This window comes from Arvicola amphibius, chromosome 7 (genome assembly GCF_903992535.2).
Source record: "Arvicola amphibius chromosome 7, mArvAmp1.2, whole genome shotgun sequence".
In the NCBI taxonomy this organism is placed as follows: Eukaryota; Metazoa; Chordata; class Mammalia; order Rodentia; family Cricetidae; genus Arvicola; species Arvicola amphibius.
In genome coordinates this window covers 1,663,210-1,689,792 of record NC_052053.1, presented here as the reverse complement: position 1 = coordinate 1,689,792, position 26,583 = coordinate 1,663,210, and the positions used below count along the sequence as shown (strand labels likewise).

Here is a 26,583-nt window from a genome sequence, read left to right as displayed (position 1 = left end):
AGGCCACCCATGTCTTCTTGAGATGCCTACTCTAACTGTCCCCACTCTGCAGACAGGGAAGCTCAGGCCAGGGGCTTTTGTCACCAGGAAGCAGTCCAGGAAAGTTCAGGCAGCAGGCTTCTACCCCAACCCGTGCCTGGGCAAGACGAGTGCTGAACCCGCCACCAAGTAAGGCTGAGAACCTTTCAGTGGAAGTATTCTCAGGGGTGCCTGATGCGAGGTGTTCCCTGTGGGTTCTGCAGCTGAAGGGACAGAGTGAGGGAAGACAAAAATGACAGTGACCCAAGAGGGATGAATGAAGAACAGCCACTGAGCAGGAAGGAAGGAAGGCTCGCAGGTCAAGAAAATGTGTGGGGAACGAGACCGTCTTTAACTCCGGTAAGTAATGTCTGGGTAGCAGTGGAGAGCTCTATTCAGGTCAAAGCAGAGCAAAGTGAATCCAAATGCAGCAGCAGGGGGATGATGGAATGGACTGCAGAAAGGGAAACAGTTCTATATCCATGGCGAGACCCAAGAGCCTGGATCTTCAAGGAGACCTCCAGGGATATTTCAAGGAAGTGTTTGAAATGAACAGAAGATTTCAGGCTGCCTCGAGGGTATGTAGATCAGACAGACCATGGCCATCTCAGCACGCACTATTTATAAAGCCCCAGAAATACACACAGAACACCTCAGCTAACTCATGAATAATGCACGGCTGTTGACCCATCTTACAGATGAGGGAGATGAACAGGTAACTTGCTTGAGTCAGGATCCTGATGACTTCTGAGTTTATGATTTGGAATCTCCGAACCATCTGTGTTCAGCTGGCTGTTAAGGAAGCAGGGCACCATGGTGCAAAGTCTTAGAATCCTTCTAAATTCTATAGTCTCACATCACTGAAGGATTCAAGATCCTTGCCACCGAGATGCACTTACAGCAACTGGGCAGGGGGAATGGGGACGAATCACGGGTGTTTGGGGAGGGCAAGGGTCGGGCCTGTGGTCCTGCAGCCTTCGTGTGCAGCCCAGGGCTGCGTCCATGACAAGAACACTGACATGGGCTCAGAGAACAAGAAGCTGGCAGCCTGGGCTCCACTGGTTAAATTTATCCTGGGAAAAAATGTGAAGGGAACAGGGAGAAAAATCAGAGCGAACTTGGTTTTCTTCCAGCACCTGCCTTCCAAGAGGCAACGAGCGTGGTTAAGATCATTATCTCACCAGCCACCCACCCTCAAGGAGGCTTGGCAGGGGAGGCTCCTCTTCCTGCTGGGAGGGGGGAATTGCAGAGCCCAGGGAGGAGGGTCTAGGCTGTGGACAGGGCCAGACTCTGCTCTAGTGGAGCCATCGAAGATCACGGAAGCTGTCTCATACCTGAGGCGGGGGATGGCTCAGGCCACAGGGGCTTGGAGTATGTTCTTGGAGTATGTTCACCCTTGCACCGTATTTCCCAGTCCCTCGTACCTAGCTGGTGCTCCATCACTGGCTCTTCTGATGGAATGTGGATGGATGTGAGGCTCGCTACCGTTGGTGCAGTATACCTTCTGTGTTCTCCTTTCCCCCCATCTAATGACTAATTGTTGTAGGAACCAGGGGAGATTGATGAGGCAATCCTGGAGGAGACGAAGTCGAGATGCCAGCAGGCTAGGGCCCAGAATAACTGCACAAAGCCCTCCAACATCACTGGCCCACAATGTTAAGCCGTCAATGAGATGAGAGGAGTGGTTTTTTTTTTTTTTTCCAGCAGTTATCAGTGCTTACTGACTGTTACATCCTCCCCACTAGCTTTATCACTGAGAAGACTGAGGCACAGTGAGAAGTGCTTTTACAAGGACAAAGAGCTGACAAGGACTACACCAATGGGCCATTCCGAAGGATAGCCCTCTAAGAAGGTCCGAGGTCTGAGGATGCTACTTGGCTCTTCTTAAACCAGCATTTGGTCCCTGCGTAAGTCACTCAATCTCTCTGAGACTTTATCTTTACTGAAAGGGTGCGGGCTGTGGAGAGAATGAATTAAGAGAGCGGAGTGTCTTACCCTAAGGCCAAGATAACGAATAGTATCATTATTTGCTTTAACTCTTCTTGCTCCTGATATATTAATATTACAATATTAACTGTAATATAATAATATACATTTACTAAATGCTATATAATAATTATAATATAACAACATTAGTAACATACACTAAATTCCTACTGTGTAGGTCACAGTGTATAGGACTCATAGAGTTCTCTCTAGTGCCGTAGCTGCCAGCACATCCTGAGAACCAGGAACCGGCACCGTGCGAAGTGTTCCACACTTACCGATTCACTTTGAGCTGACAGCCACTCCATATCACTAAACACCGTTGCTTTTCTTACTTTACAGATGAGCAGATGGGATCAGAGGGGCTAGAGTCTAAGCCAATAGTCAGGAGAGCGAAGCTGGACTCCAGCTGCAGAGTGCACACTCTGCTTTGTCCACACACATGCTTTGAACATGGTTGGTCTCCTGCTGAAACTGAATCTCCATGTCAGACGTTAAGAGGTGGGATAGGCAGGGCCTTTACGAGGTGATTAGGCCCTCTCCGCGAGAATCTCTGTCCCGGTAACAATGGGTAAACGCGTCAAAGTTGGATGTGCTGGGCTGGGCGAAGATGGCTCAGCAGATGAAAGAGCACTTGCCGCTCCTGTAGAGAACCTGGGTTCGGTTCCCAACACCCACATGGGGGCTCACAACTCTCCGTAATCCCAGTTCCGAGGGATCTGATTCCTTCTCACCTCCACAGACACCAGGCACACATATGTGTACATACATACTTGCAAGCAAAACACTCATACACACAAGATAGAAATAAAAACAGTTTAAAAAAGAAAAGATGACTGGGCGGTGGTGGCGCACGCCTTTAATCCCAGCACTCGGGAGGCAGAGGCAGACAGATCTCTGTGAGTTTCACGTCAGCCTGGCCTACAGAGCGAGTACCAGGACAGATAGAGCTATGTAGAGAGACCCTGTCTCAAACAAAGAAAGAGCGGGTGTGCTGTGACAGCAGGCCAGTGGGTCTCTTGAACGTCACCTGTCTGTCACTATGCCTTGTCTCATGCTGCCTCAGGGCTCTGACAGCAAGAAGACATCTCCAGATGTGTCCCCTACTTTGACCCATCTCCAGATGTGTCCCCTACTCTGACCCATCTCCAGATGTGTTCCCCCTACTCTGACCCATCTCCAGATGTGTCCCCCCTACTCTGACCCATCTCCAGATGTGTCCCCCCCTACTCTGACCCATCTCCAGATGTGTCCCCTCTACTCTGACTCAGAGCCACAAGTCAAAACAAGCCCCTTTCTCTGTCCGTACACAGCTATGGTATTGTTATTAGTAACAGAAAATGGGACAGGGCAGCCAGAATTCTAGACTCTTCTCCTCCGGCTCCCTGATTTATCTCAGGTTCTGACTCCAGGCTAGGAGGATCTATTCCACTTGCTGGTGTCTGGCACCCTGGTGTCACTGACTGGGTCACACAGGAGAGCCACTCGGAGTGGGAAGAAAGGACCCCTCCATCTGGAAAGGAAAAGGCTGGCCTCTGCAGATCCCCATTCTCATCCCTCTAGTCTTGAACTTCTTGGCTAGGAAGGGGGCTTGGTGATAAGAACCGGCCTGGAGTTCAGGCCCTCCTAACATGAGCCACCACACACGTCCTCCCCCCCGTCGCCCAGCACATGCCTGCCTTCCCGTGAGTCTCGAACATGCTCCACATACAGACTCTGGCGCTTTGGCTCACGCTGTACCCCTTTCCACCCCTCTCCACTCCATGAATACATTATCTATTCATTAGGGCCCAAGCTCAGACAACCTCTCATTTTTTCAGTGGTCAGCAAAGGCTTAGAGCACCTACTGGGCGCTGGGCACTGGGTCCGGCACCACGGACATGCTGATAAGCTCTACTATTGTTAGAGGAAGAGAAGTGTCAGTCACAAAATCCAAAACGGGGCGCAGAGAAGCCTGGGAAGCTGAGGCACACCAGTCTAAGAGCACAAGTTCGCTGAAGACTTTTGGCCTAGGCTTGATTTCAGGCAAAGCTCGGGGTGATAACAACACACTGAGCCTGGTGGGCTGGGCGAGAGGCGGAGGTGGCAGTCCTGGTTAAGAGAGCAGCAGGCAGGCTGGAGAGATGGCTCAGCGGTTAAGAGCATTGCCTGTTCTTCCAAAGGTCCTGAGTTCAATTCCTAGCAACCACACGGTGGCTCACAACCATCTGTAATGATGGGCATCACCTGTAATGAGGTCTGGTGCCCTCTTCAGAAAGAATATTGTATACATAATAAATATTAAAAAAAAAGAGAGCAGCAGGCTCTTTTGTGGTGCTTTGGAGAAGCTGAGCGTGTGGCTGGACTGGAGGGTAGGCACCAAGGTGCCTGTGGCTGGATCCACATGCTCTGGGCTAGGACAACCAACCGCATACATCTCTTCCCAGACCCACGTTCAGTGACTTTACCCCTGTAGCTTGACTACAGTGGGGTATTCAGGTATTTACTTTACCGACAATGGCATTCCACACCTCAGACCCCAGAGCACAGCCTTGCCAGCGCAGAGAGACACAGTCATGAAACACCCACACCCTGTCTGTCCAATCTCCATCAGGACCCAGGCCCACTGCTGTAGAACCTGGACTCTGGTACTTGGTCCGTGGGCTATGAGCTTGTCCAATGGTCTGGTCACCACAGCAATGAACAAACACTGGAACAGCAAATGAATTTCTCGATTCTTAACCCCTCAAAGACTGAGTTTCTCGATGCCAGCCTCTGGGCATCCTTCTGCTGGCCGGGCTTCTCCAGATTCTCCCAGTTTGGCAGATGGAACTAGGATGGTGGTAACAACATGCTGTTTTCTCTCTCAGACAGAAAACATTTAGATCCGGCAGCTGGCTAGGTGGGAAGGTAGGTGCCACTGGTAGGGGACGCGTTGGGAGGAGAGAGGACATATGCGTGTAGGGCACTTACACAAGCTCAGCCCGGCGAGGAGGCTTCACACTCAGGACTGCCTCTGACAGCCCAAGGTGGCATAGGGACTTAGACCTGGGACAGTCCTGGGGTCCGAATCCTTGTTTTGCTACTTGAAGTACTTTATACAACCTTGGAAACTCTACACCCCGCCCCCCCCCCACACACACATATCACTTCCCTGTCTGTAAGGTGGAGACATCAGCATCTGGTGGCTGAGGGGATTAACTAGTGATGGGGGAGGGAGGGGAATACTTAGTGAGATCCAGGACAGGAAGAAGGGAGAAATAACACTAAGGATGTTTTTTTAAAAGCTATAGGGAAGCACATTGCTTTAGAAGCTTACTTAAAAATACATACATAACACATATATGTGTGTATATATATATCATATATGTTACATGTACGTACGTACATGCTTCCCCCAAGAGCTATAGACTATCTAATAAAAACCCCAGTGCCAGGCATGAGAAACTCCCTTTGAGTCCAAGAGGCTACTGTCATTGTCCTTAGCATCTTCTAGAACATGAAAGTAAGACCCTAGTGCACTCTGAACACAGGACTTGGAAGAATGAAGCTAGAAGCGACCCAGAGCCTCCTTCCTGAGGACTGTGGCTCTCATAGTATCTGAAGGAGCAACACAAGCTGCCAAAGGAGAAAGGCCATCAACAGTTCTCCCTGGTTGTAAAGCCCACGAACCACAGTGACATCGTGGAAAGGTATCCCTAAAGGTGAAATAGTGGTGCTCACATCTTGGTGGCCAACAACTGTCTGTCTGGACTTAAGGCTTGCTGAACAGCAAGGAAATCACACCCCACGCTGTAAGCCTAGCCAACCACCCAGAGCTAGTGAGGTCACAGGTTTCAGAGGAGAACCTACCATGTCACTTTCCTAAGCTAGTGTATTTCCTCACTGTATTCTAAACACCAGTCCTGACATCTACAGGTAAGTGTGCATAGAGACCATTACAGAGAGCCACAGCTAGTCAAAATACAAAGAACAGCTAACTGTGGGTGCCTATCTCCAACGGATACAGCTACAACACAACCCTTATAGACATCCAGGGCTCAGAGGAAGAGCCTCATGGAAGAGGGGGCTGGAGAGACTGTAAGAGCCTGAGGCCCAGGACTCCTGCTGTGAGATAGTTCACACAAGACCTGTATAACAACACCAGCTGATGTGCCAGTATCAGTGGGGAAATTTTACAAGGCCTCCTCACTAGGATAAAGCATTACAGGTCGTTAATGGCTGCTGAGAGAAGACCAATCAATTTCCCCAGGAATTAGTTTCCTGATGTGTTGTTCAATTCTAAGTGGTCATCCTTAAATACACGTATGTATGAGTAACACAAAATTGATTCAGTAGGCTCTCTCTCTCTCTCTGTGTAGCCTGTTTATTTTCACTTCCTTTATTTATTTATTATTTTGTTTGTTTGTTTATTTTTGAAACGGAGTCTTGCTGTGTGGCTTGGCTGGCCTGGAACTCTCAGTAGACTGGGATAGTTGTGGCACTATTCCTGCCTCTGTTTCCTGAGAGTTGAGATTACAAGGTATATGCCACCACCCAAGACTCTCTATCTGTGATTTTGCAAGCCACAGAAAACCAGAAATGCTATCAGGTAAGGGGCATGGTTGAGATCTGAATTCAGGCTGTTCAAATCCAAGGTTTATGACTTCTCTAAGACAGAAACTAAAAGGGAGCAATAGCAAAATTACAGTCATGAAGTATAGCAATTAAATAATTTTATGGTTTGGGGTCACCAGAACATAAGGGACTGTATTAAAGGGCTGCAGCATTAGGAAGGTTGAGGGCCACTGAGCAGAGCAGATCTCTGTTCTCTGGGGTCTGCTGTCTTGCTCTCTGGCTTCTGGAGATGTGGTTGATGGGAGATACTGGCTGGGGATCAGAAGGCAAGCAAGAGGAAAAGGTGGGTATTTACTCTGCCTGCTGCTTCCCAGCCCTGTCTTGCTTTTCTTAGTGGCTGTGTCTGTTTGTGATGGCTGCTTCTGCCTGGAATCCTGGTCTAAACCATGTGCCTATTCTTCCCTGCAAATCTAGAGTGGCGGTGGCTGTCTGTGTTCCTCCCCGTCTCCGCAGCTCCCATGTTGGTGCCTTGGCTGTACACCTCTTCCCAAGTCTTGGCTCAATGCGCTTTCTTACTGAGACCTCCACAGGGATAGCTGTTCTGTGAGCAGACAGGACAGCCCGACACTGGACCAAATTGAGCTGTTTTGAGGCCTGCCAGTACGGCGAGGCTTCACGCGTGTTCCCTTGTGCCATGAGCAGGAACAGATAAAGGATGAGTAAGTAGGAACGCCAATTGCTGTAATAAATCATTTGTCAGATGTGCTTCTATGGGGTGGGACTGAAGCTCCATCCCAGTGTGGCAGGGCTATAAATAACAGTGCACACTTCAGCAGCCCCAGCTCTCATAGACTTCCCTGGCCCCAACCCTATGTGTGTTAATTTAGGCTGTCAGAGTTCAAAAGGCTTTATAGCCCATTTTACAGAAAAGGAAACAGGCCCACAGAGGCTCTGAGACCTGCTTCAGTTGCACCAAGTGTCCCTGATTTGAATCCACATCCTGGGCTCTAACTACCTCCCCTTTGTTCGAGGAGGACTGTTATTGGGACAGGGTCTCACTATGTAGCCTAACCTGTCCTGGTTGACCTGGAGCTCACTATGTAGACCAAGATGACTTCTAGTTCATCAAGTTATGAATGCCTCTGTATCCTACAAGTTAGGTTTAAAGGCAGATTGATTCTTTTTGTTTGTCTTCTGTTGGCCAGCCTGGCCTCAAACTCAATATGTAGCTGAGAATGTGCTGTGGAATGTCTTTCTGTATGTATTTACTATGTTACAATGAAAACTTTAATATTTGGTTAGACAAAAGAGGAGACGTGCTTTGGGATGTCTTTCTGTATGCAATGAATATGGGTTGCTCTCATCGGTTGATAAATAAAGCTGCTTTGGCCTATGGCAAGGCAGGAAATCAAAGCAGAAAGACAGGAGAAGAGCAGAATTTAAATGTAAGAGTTAGCTAATAATAAGCCGGAGCATCGGCCAAGCATCTGTAAGTAATATTAAGCCTCGGAGTGGTTATTTGGAAGCTGGTGGGAAGGAGAGAAACTCTAATTACAAAAATGACCTTGAATAGGATCTTCCCCTCCACCTCCCAAATGATTACAGGTGTGCACCACCATGAGTGGTTTTATTCTGTGTTGGGCATCAGAAACCAGGGCCTTATGTATACTAAGCAGTCTACAACTGAGTTACATTCCCAGCTTCATCTTAATTATTCTTAGCTTAGTCATCCTTCAGTAGTTCCAAGAGGTTGATTCTAGGAGCCTTGTAGACACCAACACCTATTTTTTTTATAAGGCTCAAGCCCCTTATATAAACCAGCGTGGTATTTGTCTAAACTGTCCTGCGTGCGTCATATCCTCCCTAGATAACCTGTAAGGCTCACCAGAGTGTGTATTCTGTGAAAACAGTGGTCATGCTCTATTGTTTAGGGTATAAGAAGGAAACAAAGCCTGCTCTTCTTTGGGGCAGGTATAAATGCTTCCTCAAATATCTTCAATCTATGTTTGGTAGCATTCACAGATGTAGAACCCACAGCTAAGGAGAGCTGCCTGCATTTCCCTGTATAAACAGCTTTTCTATTTGGGTTTAGGTTTATCATTCTCTCGATCACAGGAACTGGCCTCATTCTACTCCCTGTCAGCCCTGCAGCTCAGCATGTGAGAGAACCAGAAGCTGAAAGAGACCTTCAAAGCCATCGCCTCATTATCCGCAAGAGTTTTCACTCTTGAGGCCTCAGTACTCCTGTGCAAGGAAGCATGCAGCCAAGTTTAGCTTTGAGGAGTGCCAACCATTACAAGGGCTTCCCCATGCTGAGCTGACACTCAAGAATGCTTGCTGAATGGAGAAGCATTTTTTATCACTGTGCACAAATCCCTTGGAAGCACTCATATCTGTTTAGAAATGATTTGTCCTCCCATAGAGTAGTGGAAACTCCTTCCTAAAGCAGGACCCAAAACTGTTAAACCAGTAGGAAAAACAGCAACAAATATGCAGGATCCGGGTTGACTTGGGAGGGAAATTTTGGGTCTGGGATTTGGGTTTCTCTGTGAAGGAGGTGCTGTTCTCAGCAAAGCTTTGCCTGCTGGGAAGTAATTTTGCCAGTTGAAATACACTTTTACAGTTGATTCTGTACAGATAGGAAAATATTGCCTGGCAGTCTCTTTGCATCTGGGACGGGGGCCACATCTTTAGAGCCTGCTTGGACTCCTCCCCCTGAGAGACATGCCCAAAGCCAAGCTTATTTATTTAGAGTCTATGGACCTGATAAACTGCAAAAGCAGCCATTTAAAAAGTTGCCTGTTGTTGATGTTTAAGAACACATCCCGAGCTGACCGTGGTAATCTACACCTGTCATGCAGCCCTAGGAGAGGCAGAGGGTTACTGTGAGGTAGCAGCTAGCCTGGCTTGCATAATGAGCTGCAGGCCAGCCTGGGCCCCAGGGAGAGGCAGGGGCAGGGGCAGGGGCAGGGGCAGGGGCAGGGGCAGGGGCAGGGGCAGGGGCAGGGGCAGGGGCCAACCATCCTGGTTCTATAGTTTAATAGCAGCTGCAAATACAGGCTGTGGGGCCAGGCTGCCAGTCTCTGAACATCTTCCCTGCACTATATAAGGGTATGTGGCTTTGCCCAGGTAAATGGGACCACCCAAGGCCCAGAGTTTCTCAGAGATGAAGATATAACCCCTTTGGCTCTTTGGTCAGCACTCAACAAGTTTTAGATCATATTTTCTATTAGTAACATTGGTTTCTGTGTTGACAGGCTGGACACGGATGTTAGAAAGGGCTATATGCACCTGGGACCACTGGTCCTCCCACTGACATGGCAAGAAGGTGGGGAGGAGAGAGGACCATAGGAACATGCAAACACCCTACGGGAGAGGCCTTCCCAATAATGGTTTTCTGTGGAAATGACTGAAGTGGCTGCCTTTGAAACCCAGTCTCTGTGGCGTCTGAAAGCAGGGAGGGAAATCCAGATTGCAGAGAGAGTGGTGAAAGCCAAGGCCCACTTCAGCTCTGTCTGTCAGTTGGCCTAGGAGCCTGGTGAGCTGCATGCCGTGAGATGGGAGGGGAACCAGGCCAGATCCTGAGCTTCAGGAAAGTTTCCAACACGGAAAGCCTGCTGGAAACACCTAGCACACAAGGAATATCTAGCAGATGAACAAGTGCCCCCCCCACCTTTTTTTTTTTTTTCGGTCCTAGACTCCAAGAGAAGAAATCCAAAACTGTGTTGTCTTTTAGTAGCAATGCTGTCTTAGGAACTCTCAGAGGGAAACTGAGAAATCAGACATCATTAAAAGTGCTTCTGTTCTCCCCCTCCCCAGCTGTCAGCACTGGGTATATCCCTACGGCTACTGTATTTGTGTGCTGTTGGGCCAGTCACATAATGATTGAGAGTATGCCAGAAGAAATGAACACAGACCAGGCTTCTGTCTTTGAGACTCAACGAAGTCGGGTCATTTCTGACTGGGAGGGTGTGGTGGTCTGTCAATGAGGTCAAAGCTTTCACCCAAGTGTGAAAGGGCTTCACAGATTCAACACTAAGGGCTTCTTTAAAAAATAAAGATTTATTATCCTTTTATATATACATTGGGGTTTGTCTGTGTTAGGGTGTCAGATCCCCGGGAACTGGAGCTACAGACAGCTGTGAGCTGTCATGCAGATAATGGGAATTGAATCCAGGTTCTTTGAAAGAGAAGCCAGTTCTCTTAACCACTGAGTCATCTCTCCAGATGAGGACCAGAGGGGAGTTTTTGAGGTCTTCAAAGACCAGGAATTTTAGGTTGCATATGTATAAATGTATAACTGAGTGGAAGGATGACCCTCCTGCCCCAGTTGCCGTCTATGATGCTAACTTCCTGTGAGGGGAGCAGGACTGAGAGAACAGGAGCCCATGTTGCTGCTCTGTGTATTTGTAGACAAGTATCCCTTAGAGGCATGCTAGGGACTTAACCCAGGGCCGGGCACATGCTAGGAAAAGGCTCTACCACTGTGCTACATCCCTAGCCTAAAAAAGCATATTTTAAGAAACTTACATTTGTAGATAAAATAGCCTCTGAGAACAACAGCGGCAAAACACTTCCAAAATTGCTCACAGCTGGGAGTACACACTCTTGTTGGGCAATGGTTCACACTTTCATCAGGGACATAAGGGTTTAGAGACCTCCACAAGGCAGCAGAGGGACTTTGACTGGACCTTACACGTGCCCTCTGACCCTAGCTTCTCCCTGCCTCAGTGGGCTGCTTTGCCTCTGTTCTGGTCCTGGTGGGGCTTCGCTCTCCATGCATGCCCACATCTCTAGCTCTAGCCCTTTCCACAGGCCCTGTAGCTCCCTGCACCCTGCCCACACTTTCAAAGCAGCATCTTTATTAAGCTCTCCTCAAAATACCTAATTTGGGTCTGTCATTTGCTTCCTGCTGAGGCCTGCATAGATACAGTATTATAAATCTGCCATTAAATCATCAATGCCTACACACACACATATACACATGTATACATATACACACATATACACAAACACACATAATACATACAGATAGACACATACACACATGCACGCATGCACATACATACACACATACACACACGCATGCATACACATACACACACGTACACACACACACATACACACATGCACTGTTCATGCACACAGACTTGCTCTTTCTTGGCTTGTAACATTTAATCCCTAACTAACACATGTGTGCCTCACAAACTCACTGTGCAATACGACAATTATCCCAATTCAAAATACTGAGCTGAATTTTCAGAGTGAATTGAGGCAAATTGAGGGTATATACCCGGGCTGCAAGGTCCCACCCCATTCCTGTGTCTAAGCTACAGGATGCCACCGCCTGCTTCTGGGGGGTCTTTTGTCTGTAGACTGTTGAGCTGTTAGTTCTTACTTTTAGATACGGCGACACTTGGCCCACCACACACCCAGACAATCAACTGCACTCCCAATATGCTCAGAGAAAAGCTTCAGAAAAAACCATTAAGAGATCCTCAGAATAACTAACTATGTAGAATAGACAAATCTAGGTGTAAAAAAACCAAACATTCTTTTGACCAAACTGCAGGTGGAGAAAGAACAAAAGCCTTTAGAGATCACACAAAAATTAATTTTAGATGGAGAGAACCAAGTCCAGTAGGTAAGAACTGAAGGGAGATGTACTGAGGCCACTTTTCCAGTAACTGGACCTGACTCATGACCACAAGCCACCTTATGAAGTATCCTTTTGCTTGGGGTTGTGTCTTAGGCAAACAGAATGACCTCTACGGCTACACTAAGATGCTCTCATGGTCTTAGACAAATCACTTCCCCTCCAGAGAGTTTGTTTCCTCTCTGTAAAGGGACAGCATTGTCTAGATGTGCTCATGGGATCTTTAACACCTAGACCATCTCAAAATCAATGATTCTGCAGGCAAAGAGCTGCCCAGAGTGGGAAGGTGGGGGCATAGAAATGAGCCGCAGAAGTAATTAGCGATGGAAGTGCAGGTCTCTAGCTGCCCCTAGGTATCAAATGTGCAGCGTAAAGCAAGGCCAATCTTGTCTGAATAATTCCACTCTCTCCAGGGCAGACGGCAACAATAGAGTGGTGAGAAATCTGGCTTCTGTTGGAGGGGAGACGGATGAACTTGTTTGCGAGGCAAAAGACCAGACTGTGGATTGGGCCGCCGGCATCTGCTAGTATTTCCACTCCCTGGGAACCCAGGTTCTTTGTTTTTCAGCAGGGTGGAAAGAATCAACCACCTATGCATGCTTTACTGAGGATGCACAGGTGCGAATGCTGCAGCTTTCCTGGCTGTGGCAGGCATCACTCAAGAATATTTATCCACATCCGGGTCCCTGCATGGACTGGATGTGTGGACTCAGCGAGCCTGCCTTTTCTTATTAGGACTGGAGGGATTGTAGTGTCTGCCCTCTAGGATGGGTGAGGAACAATCAGACATCCAGCACGCTATGCACGTGGGGTAATGAGTGCCCGTCCTACTGCTAAGTGGCTTTGTGAGGTTCAAACATCAGCAACAAATCATCTCATCATGGAAACCATGGTGAATGCCCTCTTCTCTTATCTGAGTGTCCAGAAAGGTGATTCTGTGGCCTCCCCGCCACAGCAGCAGCTTGGCCTTGAGTGTCAGTGTGTCTGCTGCTGTATGGAAGTGGCGGTGGGGACCCGGGTGGAGGGAAGAGATAGAACTGTGCCCTGCTTGGCAAGACGCCAGATGTCTCCCGAAGGCAGTTTTCTTTGGCTCTCTGAAGACTTTACCCAGGTTTCAGCTGGGTAGCTTTGCCTGCCCTGTACTTCTGGTTCTGTTACAGAGCAGGTAATTTGGGTTCCTCAGAGGAGCCCCTGCCACTCAGGTGGCTCCCCGAGATCCTGACAATTATACTGGTGGAGTCCGTGGAGATCCTCTTTCCAGTCTTGTCCAAATAAACAATCTAAGCTATCTTTACGTAGCCCAGGCTGACCTTGATCTCTCAACATAGCCAAGGATGACCTTGAACTGATCCCCCTGCTTCTACCTCCTGAGTGCTGAGGTTACAAGCAACTACCACCATTCCTGGTTTTAGGCTTTGTGTAACTTCTTGAGATGGGGCAGGAGCCCCGGGCTTCTTGCGTGTTAGGGCCACACTCCACCGACTGAGCTACATCCACACCCTCAACCAAAGCTTATATTGAACTAAGCGTATCTCCGGTCCTATTGTGCATAGCTAGGGCACAGCCACTGCATAATCAGCTGGAGATACAGAACTCCAAAGCAGCTCTTCCTCAAACTGCATGGCACCAGGAGACAGGTCTCACAGTAGACCCCGACTTCACAAGGCTTCTGTCACTGGCGTCCTTTGGAGGACTGAAGGCTTCCTGATGGCCAAAGGGGAGTTACAATGTGAAAACTTGTATCTTAGACTGAGAATTTTATTAAAGTATATCACTATTTTAAGCAGCCATACAAATATCCTTTGTATTGATCTCAGTGTGATGAACTAACTGAATAAATATGCCAATTTCTTCCAGTGAGCCAAATAGTATTTTTAACCTACTTTAAAATATGTGTTGTTTCCTAGGGTTTTTCAAACTCTGGAGTTGATTATGAAGGCAATTTCAATTTTTAAAAATTCTTCTTTCCAGAGAACATACATATATATTTTAAACTACCAAATGGAAAGCTTAATGGGAGGGGCCATTATTTTTTAAAGTTGCAAAGTAAGGTGAAAAGGAAAGCGGATTATTGTGATGGTTAATAATGACTGTCAATCTGATCTGATTTAATACACCCAGGGCACCAACTTACGGGCATGTCTGTGAGGACTTTTCCAAAGAGATTTAACTAAGCAGTGAAGACCAAGGCTGAATGTACACAGTACCATCACATAGGTTGGAGTGGCTACCAAGTGAAAAGGAGAAAGCAAGTGGAACCAGCATTCATCTCTCTCTGCTTCCTAACTGAGCATGCAATGTGACCCGCCATCTCACACTCCTGCCACCAGGCCTTCTTGTCATTATGGATTATGCCCTTAAACCATGAGCCAAAGAAAAGCCTTCCTTCCTCAATTGCTTTTGTTGGGTATTTTGCCACAGAAGCTAGAAAAGTAGTTAATGCAAGAAATTGGTACCAGGAGCAGGGTTACTGTTATGATAAACATAATCACATGGGTTTGCGTGCTTTTGGGACTAGTTTGCTGGAGGAATGCAAAGAATGTGGGGCTCCAGACTAGAGAAGCCCTAGAATGACATAGGAAGAGAGTAAAGGGCCACTGTGTGGCAGGGCCACGGTGAGAGCACAGCAGGAACAGCAGAAAAGCCTGGCGTGTGCGTAGATGAGAAAGGAGTTTGGCAGGTTTAAAGCCAAAGACAAAGCGGATGTGGAGAAATCAATGCCACTCAAGAGAAACTGGCACCCTAGGGCAGTAGGAAAGGCGAGGTCTTACTCACAGAGCACTTCAACTTGTGAAAATGCAAATTCACTTGAAAAAGAGAAAGCCTACTTTTAGAGTGCTAAGCACCAGAACCAGAGGGCCACCCAGGAAAGTGTTTTCCCAGGGTCTGCCTCCAAGGCACACAAAGGTTGCCATAACCACTGTCTGAGGGCTTAGGCTCCATCTTCATCTGGCAGCACAACTTGGCAGCATTTTCCATGAGGCACTGGTTCTGTAGGCGTGGAGGAGTCACAGACACTAATACCAGAGTTCTAGAAGCTACTGAAACCAGGCAGTGTGGCGCTGGGTCAGGTCAGACTTGCTGTAAGTAGGCATTAAGAGGCCATGGCATGAAGCTGAGAGGGTGAAGCCTAAGTTGCAATGGAGACCCCAGGGTATTGGAGATGCTAGTAATGAGGAATGCGTTCCAAGAACTGCAGCATGAAGCAGAGCTGGCCTAGGAGAGAGTCTGTGTGTACAGTGGGCACCAGAACCAGAACTGCAGCCACCCAAGGGAACTGCAGCCCAGACAGTGCCATCAAGAGCCCCACAACCCAGACATGGAGCTACAGGGTTTGGTGTTGGCCCTGCCCTGATCCAGCCATACCTTGCCTGAGTCTTTGCTTGTTTATTTCCATTCTTCCTTTGTCGGAAGGAGAATGTTTTCTTCATGATATTGCATAAGAGAAGTGTACGACTTGAAGGCTTGATTTTTTTTTATAGGGACTCATATATAAGAGATTTCCCAAATCTCACAAGAGAATGTATTTAAACTTCTGAAATTTTAGAACTGTTGAGATATTGGAGACTTTTAGAGATGAACTAAATATATTTTACATTACAAAATGAACAGGAGATAGGGATCAGGGATGCAATGCTATGATTTAAAAGTGATACACTCGGGTGTCAAGCTGATGAAATGGAGACTTGTGATAGTTAATCCTGATTATCAACTTGGCTGGACTTAGATTCACCTAGGAGACACACTTCTAGCCTTGTGTGATGGAGTGTTTAATTCAGGTGGAAAGACCCACCCGGATGTGGCGGCTGAGTTTCAAATGAGTGTAGAGCAGACAGTGGGTGGAGTATCTGTTTCCTGACCAAGGATGCCATGTGACTAGCGCTTTACGCTCATAATACCATGACTCCCCTCATGATGGACCTGACCCTCAAACTGTACCAGAACAAACCTTCCTGCTTTAAATGGCTTTCTTCTGGAATGTTTTCGCAGGAGGAAAAAGAATAACTGTATACAATGTAGCATTACACTGAAGACTGCTACAAGGTGAAGCTTGAGAAACAATTCTTCACATCTGTAACAAATGTATCCTTCGACGTATTTTACCCCAACGCTGCAAATTCATTTTCTTAACTTTCTTTTTTAAAGCATAACGTTGTGTACTTAATCAGGGTCCTTCAGGGAATTGGGGGATTTTCAGAAATTAAGGCAAGGACTGGAGAAATAGCTCACTTGGCATAAGTGCTCAGTGCGTAGGCCTGGAGATCTGAGTTCACATTCCCAGCGCACATGTAAAAGCCAGATGCATCGCACAGGGATCTGTGATCCCGGAAGCAGAGACAGGGAAATCGCCACAAGTGCATAGGCCAGCTGTTCTGATGTGTGGGAATGAATGAACGGGACCCTGCCTCAAACAAGGCAGAGAACATAGTTTGTAGAAAATTCAGAGTTTGTTCTCTGACCTCTGAACGTGCATGTGTACACACATGCGTGTGTGCACACACACGCACAGAAGAGAGAGAGGGGGGAGAGAAAGAGAGAGAGAGAAAGAGAGAGCACGCAAAACTCTGCCCTTCAGGTGGCTAAGCATATTCTCCCAGCATTTCACAGATGGGGACCTAACAGGGAAGAAGCCAAGGACTTGTTCAAGGCCCTGCTGTTCCAATCAGTTCACCCTGGGCTTCCTCTGTTTCCCTTTTGCCTAGTGGGAAAACTCCCCCAAATAAAAGTCCTTCAGGCCCAACAGCTATTTGGAATACCAATTAGATGATATTTAAAAACCGTCTTTCCACAGAAAAGCATGAAAGAACCTACTATAGCTGCTGCCTGTGAATCATGGGATTTCCTGGTTTGAGAGAGAAATGTCAATTTCCCGTTTTGGAAGAAGAAACCATGGCAGATATTGTGCTTACTGTGGGAGTGAGAGCCCCAGAAATTTCAGGCGCAGGGCAGGGAACGGGCTGGACAGGAACCAGGCACACCAGCGTGTGTGCAGGGCAGGGAATGGGGCTGGACATGAACCAGGCACACCAGCGTGTGTGCAGGACATGGAATGGGGCTGGACAGGAACCAGGAACACCAGCGTGTGTATAGAGCAGGGAATGGGGTTGGACATGAACCAGGAACACCAGCGTGCGTGCAGGGCAGGGAACCCGGCTGGACATGAACCAGGAACACCAGTGTGTGTACAGGGCAGGGAATGGGGCTAGACATGAACCAGGAACACCAGCATGTGTACAGGGCAGGGAATGGGGTTGGACGTGAACCAGGCACACCAGCGTGCGTGCAGGGCAGGGAACGGGCTGGACAGAAACCAGGCACACCAGCGTGCGTGCAGGGCAGGGAACCCGGCTGGACATGAACCAGGAACACCAGCATGTGTACAGGGCAGGGAATGGGGTTGGACATGAACCAGGCACACCAGCGTCAGGGACAGAGCTAAAAGCAAGTGAAAAAATGACAGAATTGAGTACTTCCAGAAACCTTGGCCAGCTGGTGTGACTACTGTCCTCAGCAGATCCCAGGTGGTTGGATTCCTTTTAATGGCAGGAATCCACACCTCACACCACAGTTCAGGGATGACCAGCTCTCAGGAAGTCCTCCCCAAGCCTGAACTGAAACCTGGTGGGGACCAGACGAGGGACATGAGGAGTTCCCTTCCAAATGTGCATTTCTGCCTGACAGGAATGTCTTTGGAGCTGCCTGTGGCTTCTGCCCTGCTCAGCCTGGGAGGTTTACCTGAAGTTGTAGCCAGGGGAAACGCTGCTTTTCTCAGACACTCCATCCAGCCGGGTGAAGGAATACTTGGGGATACACTGGTCCCAGGCCTTGTCCAGGTCACACACCCAGCCAATCTTAATGCCCAGAACGCCACCCTGAGGAAAGGGCCAGGTATGAGCTCTCCACTGTCCTCAGTCAGGGCTGAGGGTTTGTGGAGAGGGATTTCTTCCTCTTCTCTACATGGGAGGTGGCAGTAGGGAGGGGGTGACCTTAGGGGAGGAACCGGGAGTCTCAGACTCCCTGAGAAACAACACAGGGGAGAGAACACTCTTGCAGACTGCTTTCCTGTGTCAGGGTGCTTTTAAGAGACCAAAAGGCTTCTTCTGGGGTAAAATGGGAAACTGAGGCTTGGGGAAGTAGAGGCAAGATCTCTGGAGGAGAGATGGACAGGATTTGGGATAGGAATGGATTTGGGGATCTGCATGTCTGGGGTGCTTCCACCAGGAGGCATTTACTGCCCAGCATCCCTGGGGCGATCCCTGAAGTCTATGGGAGCACTGAGCTTTCTGGGTAGGCAGCAGGACATGGACAAGAGACAGGTTCTCACCGTGCGGGCCAGCTTGGCAAAATCTTGCCCGGCAAACTTAACCACATCCCCTACCCTCAAGATGGGGCAGAATGGGGCCTTTTCAGGGTGGAAGCGGCACGTCTTTATGTCCTTGGCTGTCAGGTTGGGCAGGAGGTTTCCCCTGGGGAGGAAAGAGGAAATAGGTGAGGCCCAGATATAAAGCAGAGATAGTCATGCCTAAGTTTTCTCCAGTCCTCTGGATGCTTCTGGCCCTCAACACCGAGATGGGGACATCTACTTCCTCCATTGCTCAGTCCCTCCTCGTCTACCTCCCTTCTTTCCCTGCATGGTTTTGTAACCCCCGTGTCCCATCTCATGGCAGGCTTAGGAATGTCTGTGGCCAGGGTCTCCAACTACCAGGCTGGGCTCCTGGTGACCAGAGTCTCTCCTGATTGCTCTGTGCATCTCCGTGGTGCCTGGCAGGGCACACTGCCACTAGGTAGTTGCTGAACGTATGAGCCAATGCAGTGAGGGCAGACTAAGACAAAGCAAACAAGCAAACAAAACAAACAAACAAACAAGCAAAAAAAAAACAAAAAAACAAGCAAACCAACAGTCTCCACTTGAGGGCTGTAGGTGGCAAGAAATAAAAGTGACAGACACTTCACACCCCAACTGCAGGAGGCCTCTGTGTCCACAGCCAGGCCATGCTGTCTTTTCTCAGCTGGGTTCAAAGCTCCAAGGCAGGGACACAGACAGAGAAATCGGCTACCTGACATTTGGGGTGGGAGCTCCGGGGGGATGAGTAGATGGAGAGAAAGAAGGGGGGCCTCTGCAGCAGGCTGAATGAGGGGAGAATCGGGGACTCACTTCTCGAAGTTGAAGAGAGGGAAACGAATGCTGTTCTTGATGAAAATGGTGAAGTTCTCCGCTTCCATCATGATAGGCCTGCGGGCGAGAACGGGCGAGAACGCGCGATTCAGCTCTCAGGAGAAGGGAGACAGGGGGCTTTTCTTGGAAATATTCCTTTGTGGGTGCCTCTGGAAAGGAGACATGGACCAGAGGCAGAGGCAGGGCAGGGAGATGACACCCTAAGAGAACATTCCCACTCACGCAAAGCCCTCCATATGCTTGGGGATGCTCAGAGCCTTACATCTCCACGGTGTCCACTTCGGTGGGGCACCAGCCCTGGATCTCACAGGTCCGGAGAACGGAGCTGTAGTTCACACAGTGGCCAGTGAGGATCCCTGGAGGGTGGAACTGCATGTCGAGGTGGCTTCCTGACCCTTGCCCATCCCACCCCCGTCCTCACCAGGGCCCCGGCAGGTGAGCAAGGCAAGCCAATGCATGTGTCCTGAACACCCCAGGACTCTTCTTCCTTGCCTCTTAGTCTGAGCATCCCTTCTTCCTAGAATACCCTTCACGAAGCTCCCTCCATCTTGCCGAATTTTCCCCCAACTTCAGGTCACCTCCAGAACCATCCTTGTTCCCTCCCCTGGGCTCTCTATTTTTTTTTTAATACTACTTGCTACTCTACGCTGCCACTGCAAAACTTAGACTGAACTCTTGGAGCAGGAACTCAAGTCCTGACTGCTTCTGGCACCCAGCAAACTTCTTGCAACCCTGGCAGAATTCCATAGAATAGACTCGGCCCCCTTTCCTGACTTGGGCTGGGGTTGGGGGTGGGGTAGGATAGGGTGGAAGGAAGGGTTGCACTCACCCCCACCAGGGAAGCGCTCAGGCCCGCACTGGCTGTCAGACACACAGCGGTACTTCTCCTCATTCTGTGGAGGGACAGGGACACAGGCGTATGAAGAACCCTCCCTTGGCCCTGGTCAGCCCATTCATTCCCAGTGCCTTCCCCAGGTTCCTGCAGCTGTGGCTTTTGGTGGGTCCAGTCGCAGCTCTGAGTCTAGACCAGGGGCCTCGGTTCGCACCCCCTGCCCTGCTCCTGCCGGTATGCTTCTGTGACCTGTTCCACTCACCTCTGGACAGAATCCTTGCATTTGATTTTCAGTGACGATCATCTTGGTGATGATGACAAAGACAGAGGTGCCCTTGGGAGGTGAGGGGAGAGGAGAAAAAGCCCTGTCCCAATCTGCAGGGCAGGAAGTGATTTCTGCTCTACAGAAGAGGAAGTCCCAGTCTGCCTGTGATTTGGCCAAGGTGGCAGAGCTAACAAGGGACACAGCTGGCATTCAAATAAACTTTTCCTAACCACCTGGTGTCCCCTCTTGTTCTCCTTCTCATGGCTCTCCATGAAAGCAGAGATGTCACGGGGGGGGGGGGGGGGGGGGGGGAGTCTAGCTTCTTTATGTCCAATTCCTCCTAACAGTACTGTAGCTTCTGGCTCAGGAGGTCTGCCCCTCTGTCCCCACGCTCTCCAGATGTGGGCATGCACACGTCCCTAGGGTAGGGCACCGTACCTGGGGTGGGGTCACATAATCGGACACGTCCATGACTCTGTTGGCATAGCGTCCGAAGCCTTTCACCTTCGTCACTACCGAGGACTCAATGGCAGTGTCCCGCACTTGGTAGGCCTTCTCGTGCAAGAAAACCCACCTGCAGCAGAGAATGGGGATAGGGAAAGAGCCCACGGGCTCACGAGACAGGGTGGGGAATCCTCCTTCCTGCCAACATTAGAGTTGTATGGGTGTGCTTGGCAGGGTCATGCATTGGGATGAGAAACAGGGACGAGTTCTTGGTTAGTTAGCAAGTCTTCGTAACCACCTCCGGGGAGCACTTCTGGGCTTCTTCTTCTAATTGTTCTCCTATGAAAACTCTTATTATTCCAACATGTACCGTATGGTGTACAGTGTGTGCATGTCAGGAGGTCAGAAGTTTGGTGCGGCCTCCCTTCTCCTACAGAAGATGATATTGGTTTTTTTTTTTTTCTTTCTGAAACAGAGTCTCACTCTAATCTGGCCCTGCCTGGAACTAGAATTCATTTTGTAGACCATGCTGGCCTTGTACTCACAGAGACGCACCTGTCTCCGTCTCCCAAGTGCTAGGATTAAAGGCGTGCGCCACCGTGCCTGGCGTCAGAAGTTGATACTGAGACAGACGTTTGGGTATCACCTCTATTGCTGTCCACCTTATCTTCTTGGAAACAAGGCCTCACTGAACCTGGTACTCGGTGACTGGCTAGGCGGGCTAGCCGTGAGCCCTCTATCTACCTGTCTACCTATCAGACAGATTACCAGAATGCACCACCATGCCTGGCACTGCTTTTCTTAAAGACCGCACCAGGGATTCTAGAATGCTAGGAAATTTCTCTACCAATGATGAGCTACAGCCCCAACCTATTGGTGATTGACACATAGAAAACGTGAAGTTATGTTTGACTCCTTAGGAGGAAGTTCCACCCCTTGTGGGCCACACGTGTGCCCAAAAGTAAGTACTGCTGATAACAAGGTCTCCCCTCTAGCAGGCACCAAGGAGAGCGGAGACAGAGGTCCCCGGCTGCAAACCCTGAGCAGCCCAAGCTTTATTTATGGTTGTGCCTTGTGTGTCAGGAACACGGCAGACATTCAAGAAAGAAAACAATGAAAGTCCTTGGAGCGGGCTTCTTGGCAGTCTTCACCCGGCCAACACGGGCTGGGAAATTAGGAGGAGGTGGGGGGTGTGGTGGTGCCTCTGCCTGGGCGGCGAACACCATTGGGGAAATGGGGACACTAATCTTATTCCTTGCATTGTGCTTCCACCTAGTGGTCATTACCTGTCTTCCCATAGTTTAAAGCCGTCATATGACCTTCCTTCCGTTTCACCTGCTTTGCTACAGACCCTCCCAGACGGGTCTGAGAGACTCAGACTGCTGACTCCGCCCATCTGTGAAGGCCTGCCTCCCCGTGTGATATAAGCCACCACAACCCTCAGGGTTCAAGGCATCTAGTCCCTATACCAGTCCCAGCCTAACATCTGGGCCTGGTGGCACACTGGAAGGTCAAGGCAGTTACTGTCTTTATTCTGTAGGTGAGAAAAACCTATCAAACAGGTTTGGGAAAATTTACACACTCTGTACAACAAACCAGTGATTCGCTAAATTTTGGTAACTTTATCATCATCATAATCATCATTATTACCACTGTTATGGCTATTGTGTTGTGGTGCTAAGGATGGAACCTGGGGCCTTACAAGAACTCTGTCACTGAGAGACACTCCTAAGCCTGCTGCCCTTACTTGACCACAGAGCTGTTTGGGAGAGAGAACTTAGGATAGTTGGCCGAATCAGGCAGAATACTTCGGGAAGGCTGGGTTAACATCATTATCTGCCTCTACTAAATGTTGGGAAGGCACATCAGGAGATGACAGAAGGAGTCTGGGACAGTTTAGCTCAAAAAATGCTGTGGGCACCCCTGGGGCAGCTGCAGAGGCAGTGGTGTGGGCACCCCTGGCAGGGCAGCTGCAGAGGTAGTGCTGTGGGCACCCCTGGGGCAGCTGCAGAGGCAGTGCTGCAGAAGGTTGGGCAGGCATGAGACATTTGAAAGGAGATAGTGAGTGTCCAGCTCAAGAATTCCTGTCATTAGATTGGCCATGAACTGCTACTTCAGAAGGCAATGGATACCACATGACTGGCAAGACTGGGGCGCTTGCTTTTCCATGTTTTGTGTAAGCTGAGGAGATATTTTTCTTGGGTGGAGGTTGGACTGTATGACCTTTGAGGTCCCTATACTGTTAGAAGATTCAGAAGGAAACAGCATTCAGGCTACTAAGGGAGGTAGAGTCACTTGTAGGATAGACACACTGTTGTTTACAGCAAGCATGGGCTGGTCTTTGTGAGGTCTCTTTATTTAGTGAGTCATCCAGTACCATTCCTATGACGGGGCTTTACTTACTGAAGTCCTCTCCCCCCTCCTCTCTCTCTCTCTCTCTCTCTCTCTCCCTCTCTCTCTCTCTCCTCTCTCCCACCTTCTCTCGTGTGGTGTGTGTGTGTAGGGGGGGGTGGGTGGGTGGGTGTATGCGTATGTAATTCCTCAGAAGCTATCTACTTTTTACTTGTGTGGGAGTGAGTATGTGTATGCCATGGTATACGTGGGGAGGTCAGAGGGCAACTCGCCAGTTCTATTCTGTGGATCTTGGGGACTTAACTCAGGTTTTCATGCTTGGTGTAAGGTAGCTTGACATAAAGGCTCTCTTGCTGGTATAGCATCTATCTGTCTGCCTGTCTATCTACCTATCTGCCTACCAATCTACCTATCTCTCATCTGTCTATCTGTGACAGGGTCTCTCATCGTCTGTCTGTCTGTGAATCTATGAAAGACAAGGTCTCTCCCTTTTACCTAAGCTACGTTGGCTGGCCAGCAAAAGCCAGAGACGCACCTGTTTCTGTTTCTCCAGCCCTGGGATTTAGAAGAACGTGTAACAATGCCAGGTCTTCTTCACACACATTCTGGGGATTAAACCTAAGCGCTTGTGCTTGCAAGGTAAGCACTTCATGCAGTCAGCCATCTCCCCAGCCACTCCATTTTAACGTGTAATTGGCAAGCAATCGTTGTCTCTATCTATGGGACATACTGTGAATGTTTTGGTGCATGTATACATTATAGAATGAGTCTATTAAACTGATTAGCATAACCATCTCTTATACTTCTCTGCTTTTTTTTTTTTTTTGTAGCATCATCCTCTTGGATTCTGAACGCTTTCTTGCATGAGAGCAAGAGGGTGGAGTTGCAGCTCTGCCAAATGGCTCTGAACCTGTTACCTGCTTTATTGTGGCTGCCGTGTAGCAGCCGGTAAGTTGATTAATGTACCATTAAGCGTTATCCACATGCTTGTAAAATGCTCTTCTGAGCACCACGCCTTTAGAGAAGTCTGCAGTGCTGTCTGCGTTACTGATCTTTCCATAGTTTTCCATAGTTTCCTTTCCTTTTTTTTTTTTTTTTTTTTTTTTTTTTTTTTTTTTTTTGAAGGGGAGGAATTTCATTAAGGTCTCATTCACCATGTTATGTTCTAACAGAGACGAAGGCAGCATCTTGTTACAGGATCCAAGGACGTTATCTGAAAGAGAGCACCATTAGCTCATGGCCTTGTGCCCTGTGGAAGGATGGGGAATGAGGTCTGGGGGCCTGACTCTCTAATTCAGCTAAGATGCTGGCTGCTGCTGAACACTTTTCAGAGTGTAAGGCACAGTCCACATGGACTTCTGGAACTCCATGGAGCCTTGTCACAGAACTGGCGTGGTTCTGGGTGCTGAGCTAAGGAAATGGTTCTCTGAGGCCCCCGTCCTTAAAGCCAGGGCACATTTGTAGATGCAAAGAACATTCAGAGTGTCATATCATATACCAAGACTATGACACTACGTGGACCCAGTCCATAAAGCCTTTGTGAGACGGCTGGACATGACCATTGTGCCACAGTTGGGAAACAGATACAGATGGGTTGCTGACTTGCCCATCAAGATGGGTTGGGGAGTGGGTTCCAAACTGGAGTCTGCTCTGGACCACTCCCAAACACACCATTGTAAGGTCTCCAGCTATATCTCAAGTAAGATCCCTGCTTCACTGATCGCAAAGCATCCCCTAACTCAGAAAAGTCTCAGGAGGAAGGGGCTTGGGGTGAAGAAACAATTAACCAATCTCTTCCTCCTCCTCTTCCTTTAAGACTCCCTGTATGCCCAGTAGGGAGGAGAGGCCTCATTAGAATTCTCTCTGAGTTAACAAATGGAAGAATTTCAGTGGCCCCATGGGGCTGAGAACGTCATCAGGGTAGCTAGCAATGGAAGGTAAGGGGTGGCTTCATTTCCAGAACAGAGGGGCTGAGGCTGTCTCTAGAGGCCAGGGCTCAGGAGATGCAGCAGGACTAAGCCTCTGATTCTTGGCATTTACTCGGCTGCTCTGATTTCTTTTTTTTTTTTCCCTTGCATTTCTGGTTCATTATTTATAGAGCGGAAGGTGGTGGCAGCTCCTTGGCAGGTGGGAAGTGCAGGAAAGAGGCCCAAGCAGCATCCCAAACCCCTCCCATCTGCCCCCAGGGAGGCAAGGAGGAGGAGAAGGCCAGGGAGTGGGTGTGAAATGTGTGCAGTTGTGTGTGTCAGAGGAGAGGGGTCTTTTTAGTAAGGTGTGAGCTGGGCAGAGGGAAAGATGGGGGCACATCAGGGAGTCGAGGAGCAGTAACAGTTACCACACAGAACTCAACACTACTGAGTCACCGTCTCGGAGAGGCATCTAGCATGTGTCAGGTCTCGTCCCTGACAGGAGGTACCCTTATACCCCTTTCCTAGCTCTTGCGGACTGAGACTCACAGGTCTGTGTCAAGATGGTGTCAAAGCAGGGATGTCAAGCCATGGAGTCCCTTCTTCCTGGGGCTGTGGTGTAGGAAGAAAGCAGGCAACAGTGGGGGTCACTCCCCTTGTGTCTAGAGGATAAGGGATTCCAACTGATCCTCCAAGTGTGTCACCTAGTGTGTTAACAAGGAGCCTTGGGTGGCCGTGGTGGCGCACACCTTTAATCCCAGCACACGGGAGGCAGAGGCAGGTGGGTCTCTGTGAGTTCGAGGCCAGCCTGGTCTACAAGAGCTAGTTCCAGGACAGCTAGGTCTGTTACACAGAGAAACCTTGTCCCAAACCAAACAAAGGAGCCTTGGGTGCCAGCAGCATGGTATCCCCAGCCTCTGGCTCATTTAGGGCGGGTGAAGGGTCTGGGCGAAGTGTGTCAAGCCCAGCTGGCAGATGATTAGGTGGTGTGTTGCTGTGAGTGTGTAAGATGAATTCTTGGTTCACACTACACACTTCTTAGGTGAAGCTGTGTGTCCTGTTACAGGGGAAACACTGAGGAACTAGTGTGTGCGGACACCACAGCAGTCATTAAATATCCTTTCAAGGGACAGCGTCAATTTGGCTCCTTGGGTAAAGGTCCTTGTCAAGCCCGAGTCCCTGTGGTGGAAAGAGAGAGCGGAAAGCCCCGCAACTCTGCCGTTCTCTGACCTGTGCACGTGTCCATGTCCCACTACCTCACAAAACGAATAAAATGAAATATGCAAAAAATAAATAAGTAAAACCCTTTCAAGTTCTGTCGAGTCTCAGCAGTGCTGACTGTCCGTCCTTCAGGCTCTCGCTCAGCCGTGTCTACTCCTGTTAATCCTCGGGTGCACCAGGCAGCTCAGA

The 26,583-nt window shown here is 49.0% G+C and overlaps 1 protein-coding gene across 3 annotated transcripts in view; it reads right to left on the bottom strand.

Annotated features, from left to right (window-relative positions):
- The window catches only part of P2rx3 (purinergic receptor P2X 3), a 36,644-nt gene that overhangs the window by 5,658 nt on the left and 4,403 nt on the right, over window positions 1-26,583 (bottom strand). For all 3 annotated transcript variants that reach the window (XM_038337346.1, XM_038337347.1, XM_038337348.1), the window contains 7 exons: window positions 20,909-21,044; window positions 20,468-20,539; window positions 20,203-20,266; window positions 19,636-19,729; window positions 19,353-19,430; window positions 18,522-18,663; window positions 17,933-18,069 (listed from right to left, as the gene is read on the bottom strand). In XM_038337346.1, the coding sequence (XP_038193274.1) occupies window positions 17,933-18,069; window positions 18,522-18,663; window positions 19,353-19,430; window positions 19,636-19,729; window positions 20,203-20,266; window positions 20,468-20,539; window positions 20,909-21,044 (723 nt within the window). The remainder of the gene's footprint in view (window positions 1-17,932; window positions 18,070-18,521; window positions 18,664-19,352; window positions 19,431-19,635; window positions 19,730-20,202; window positions 20,267-20,467; window positions 20,540-20,908; window positions 21,045-26,583) is intronic.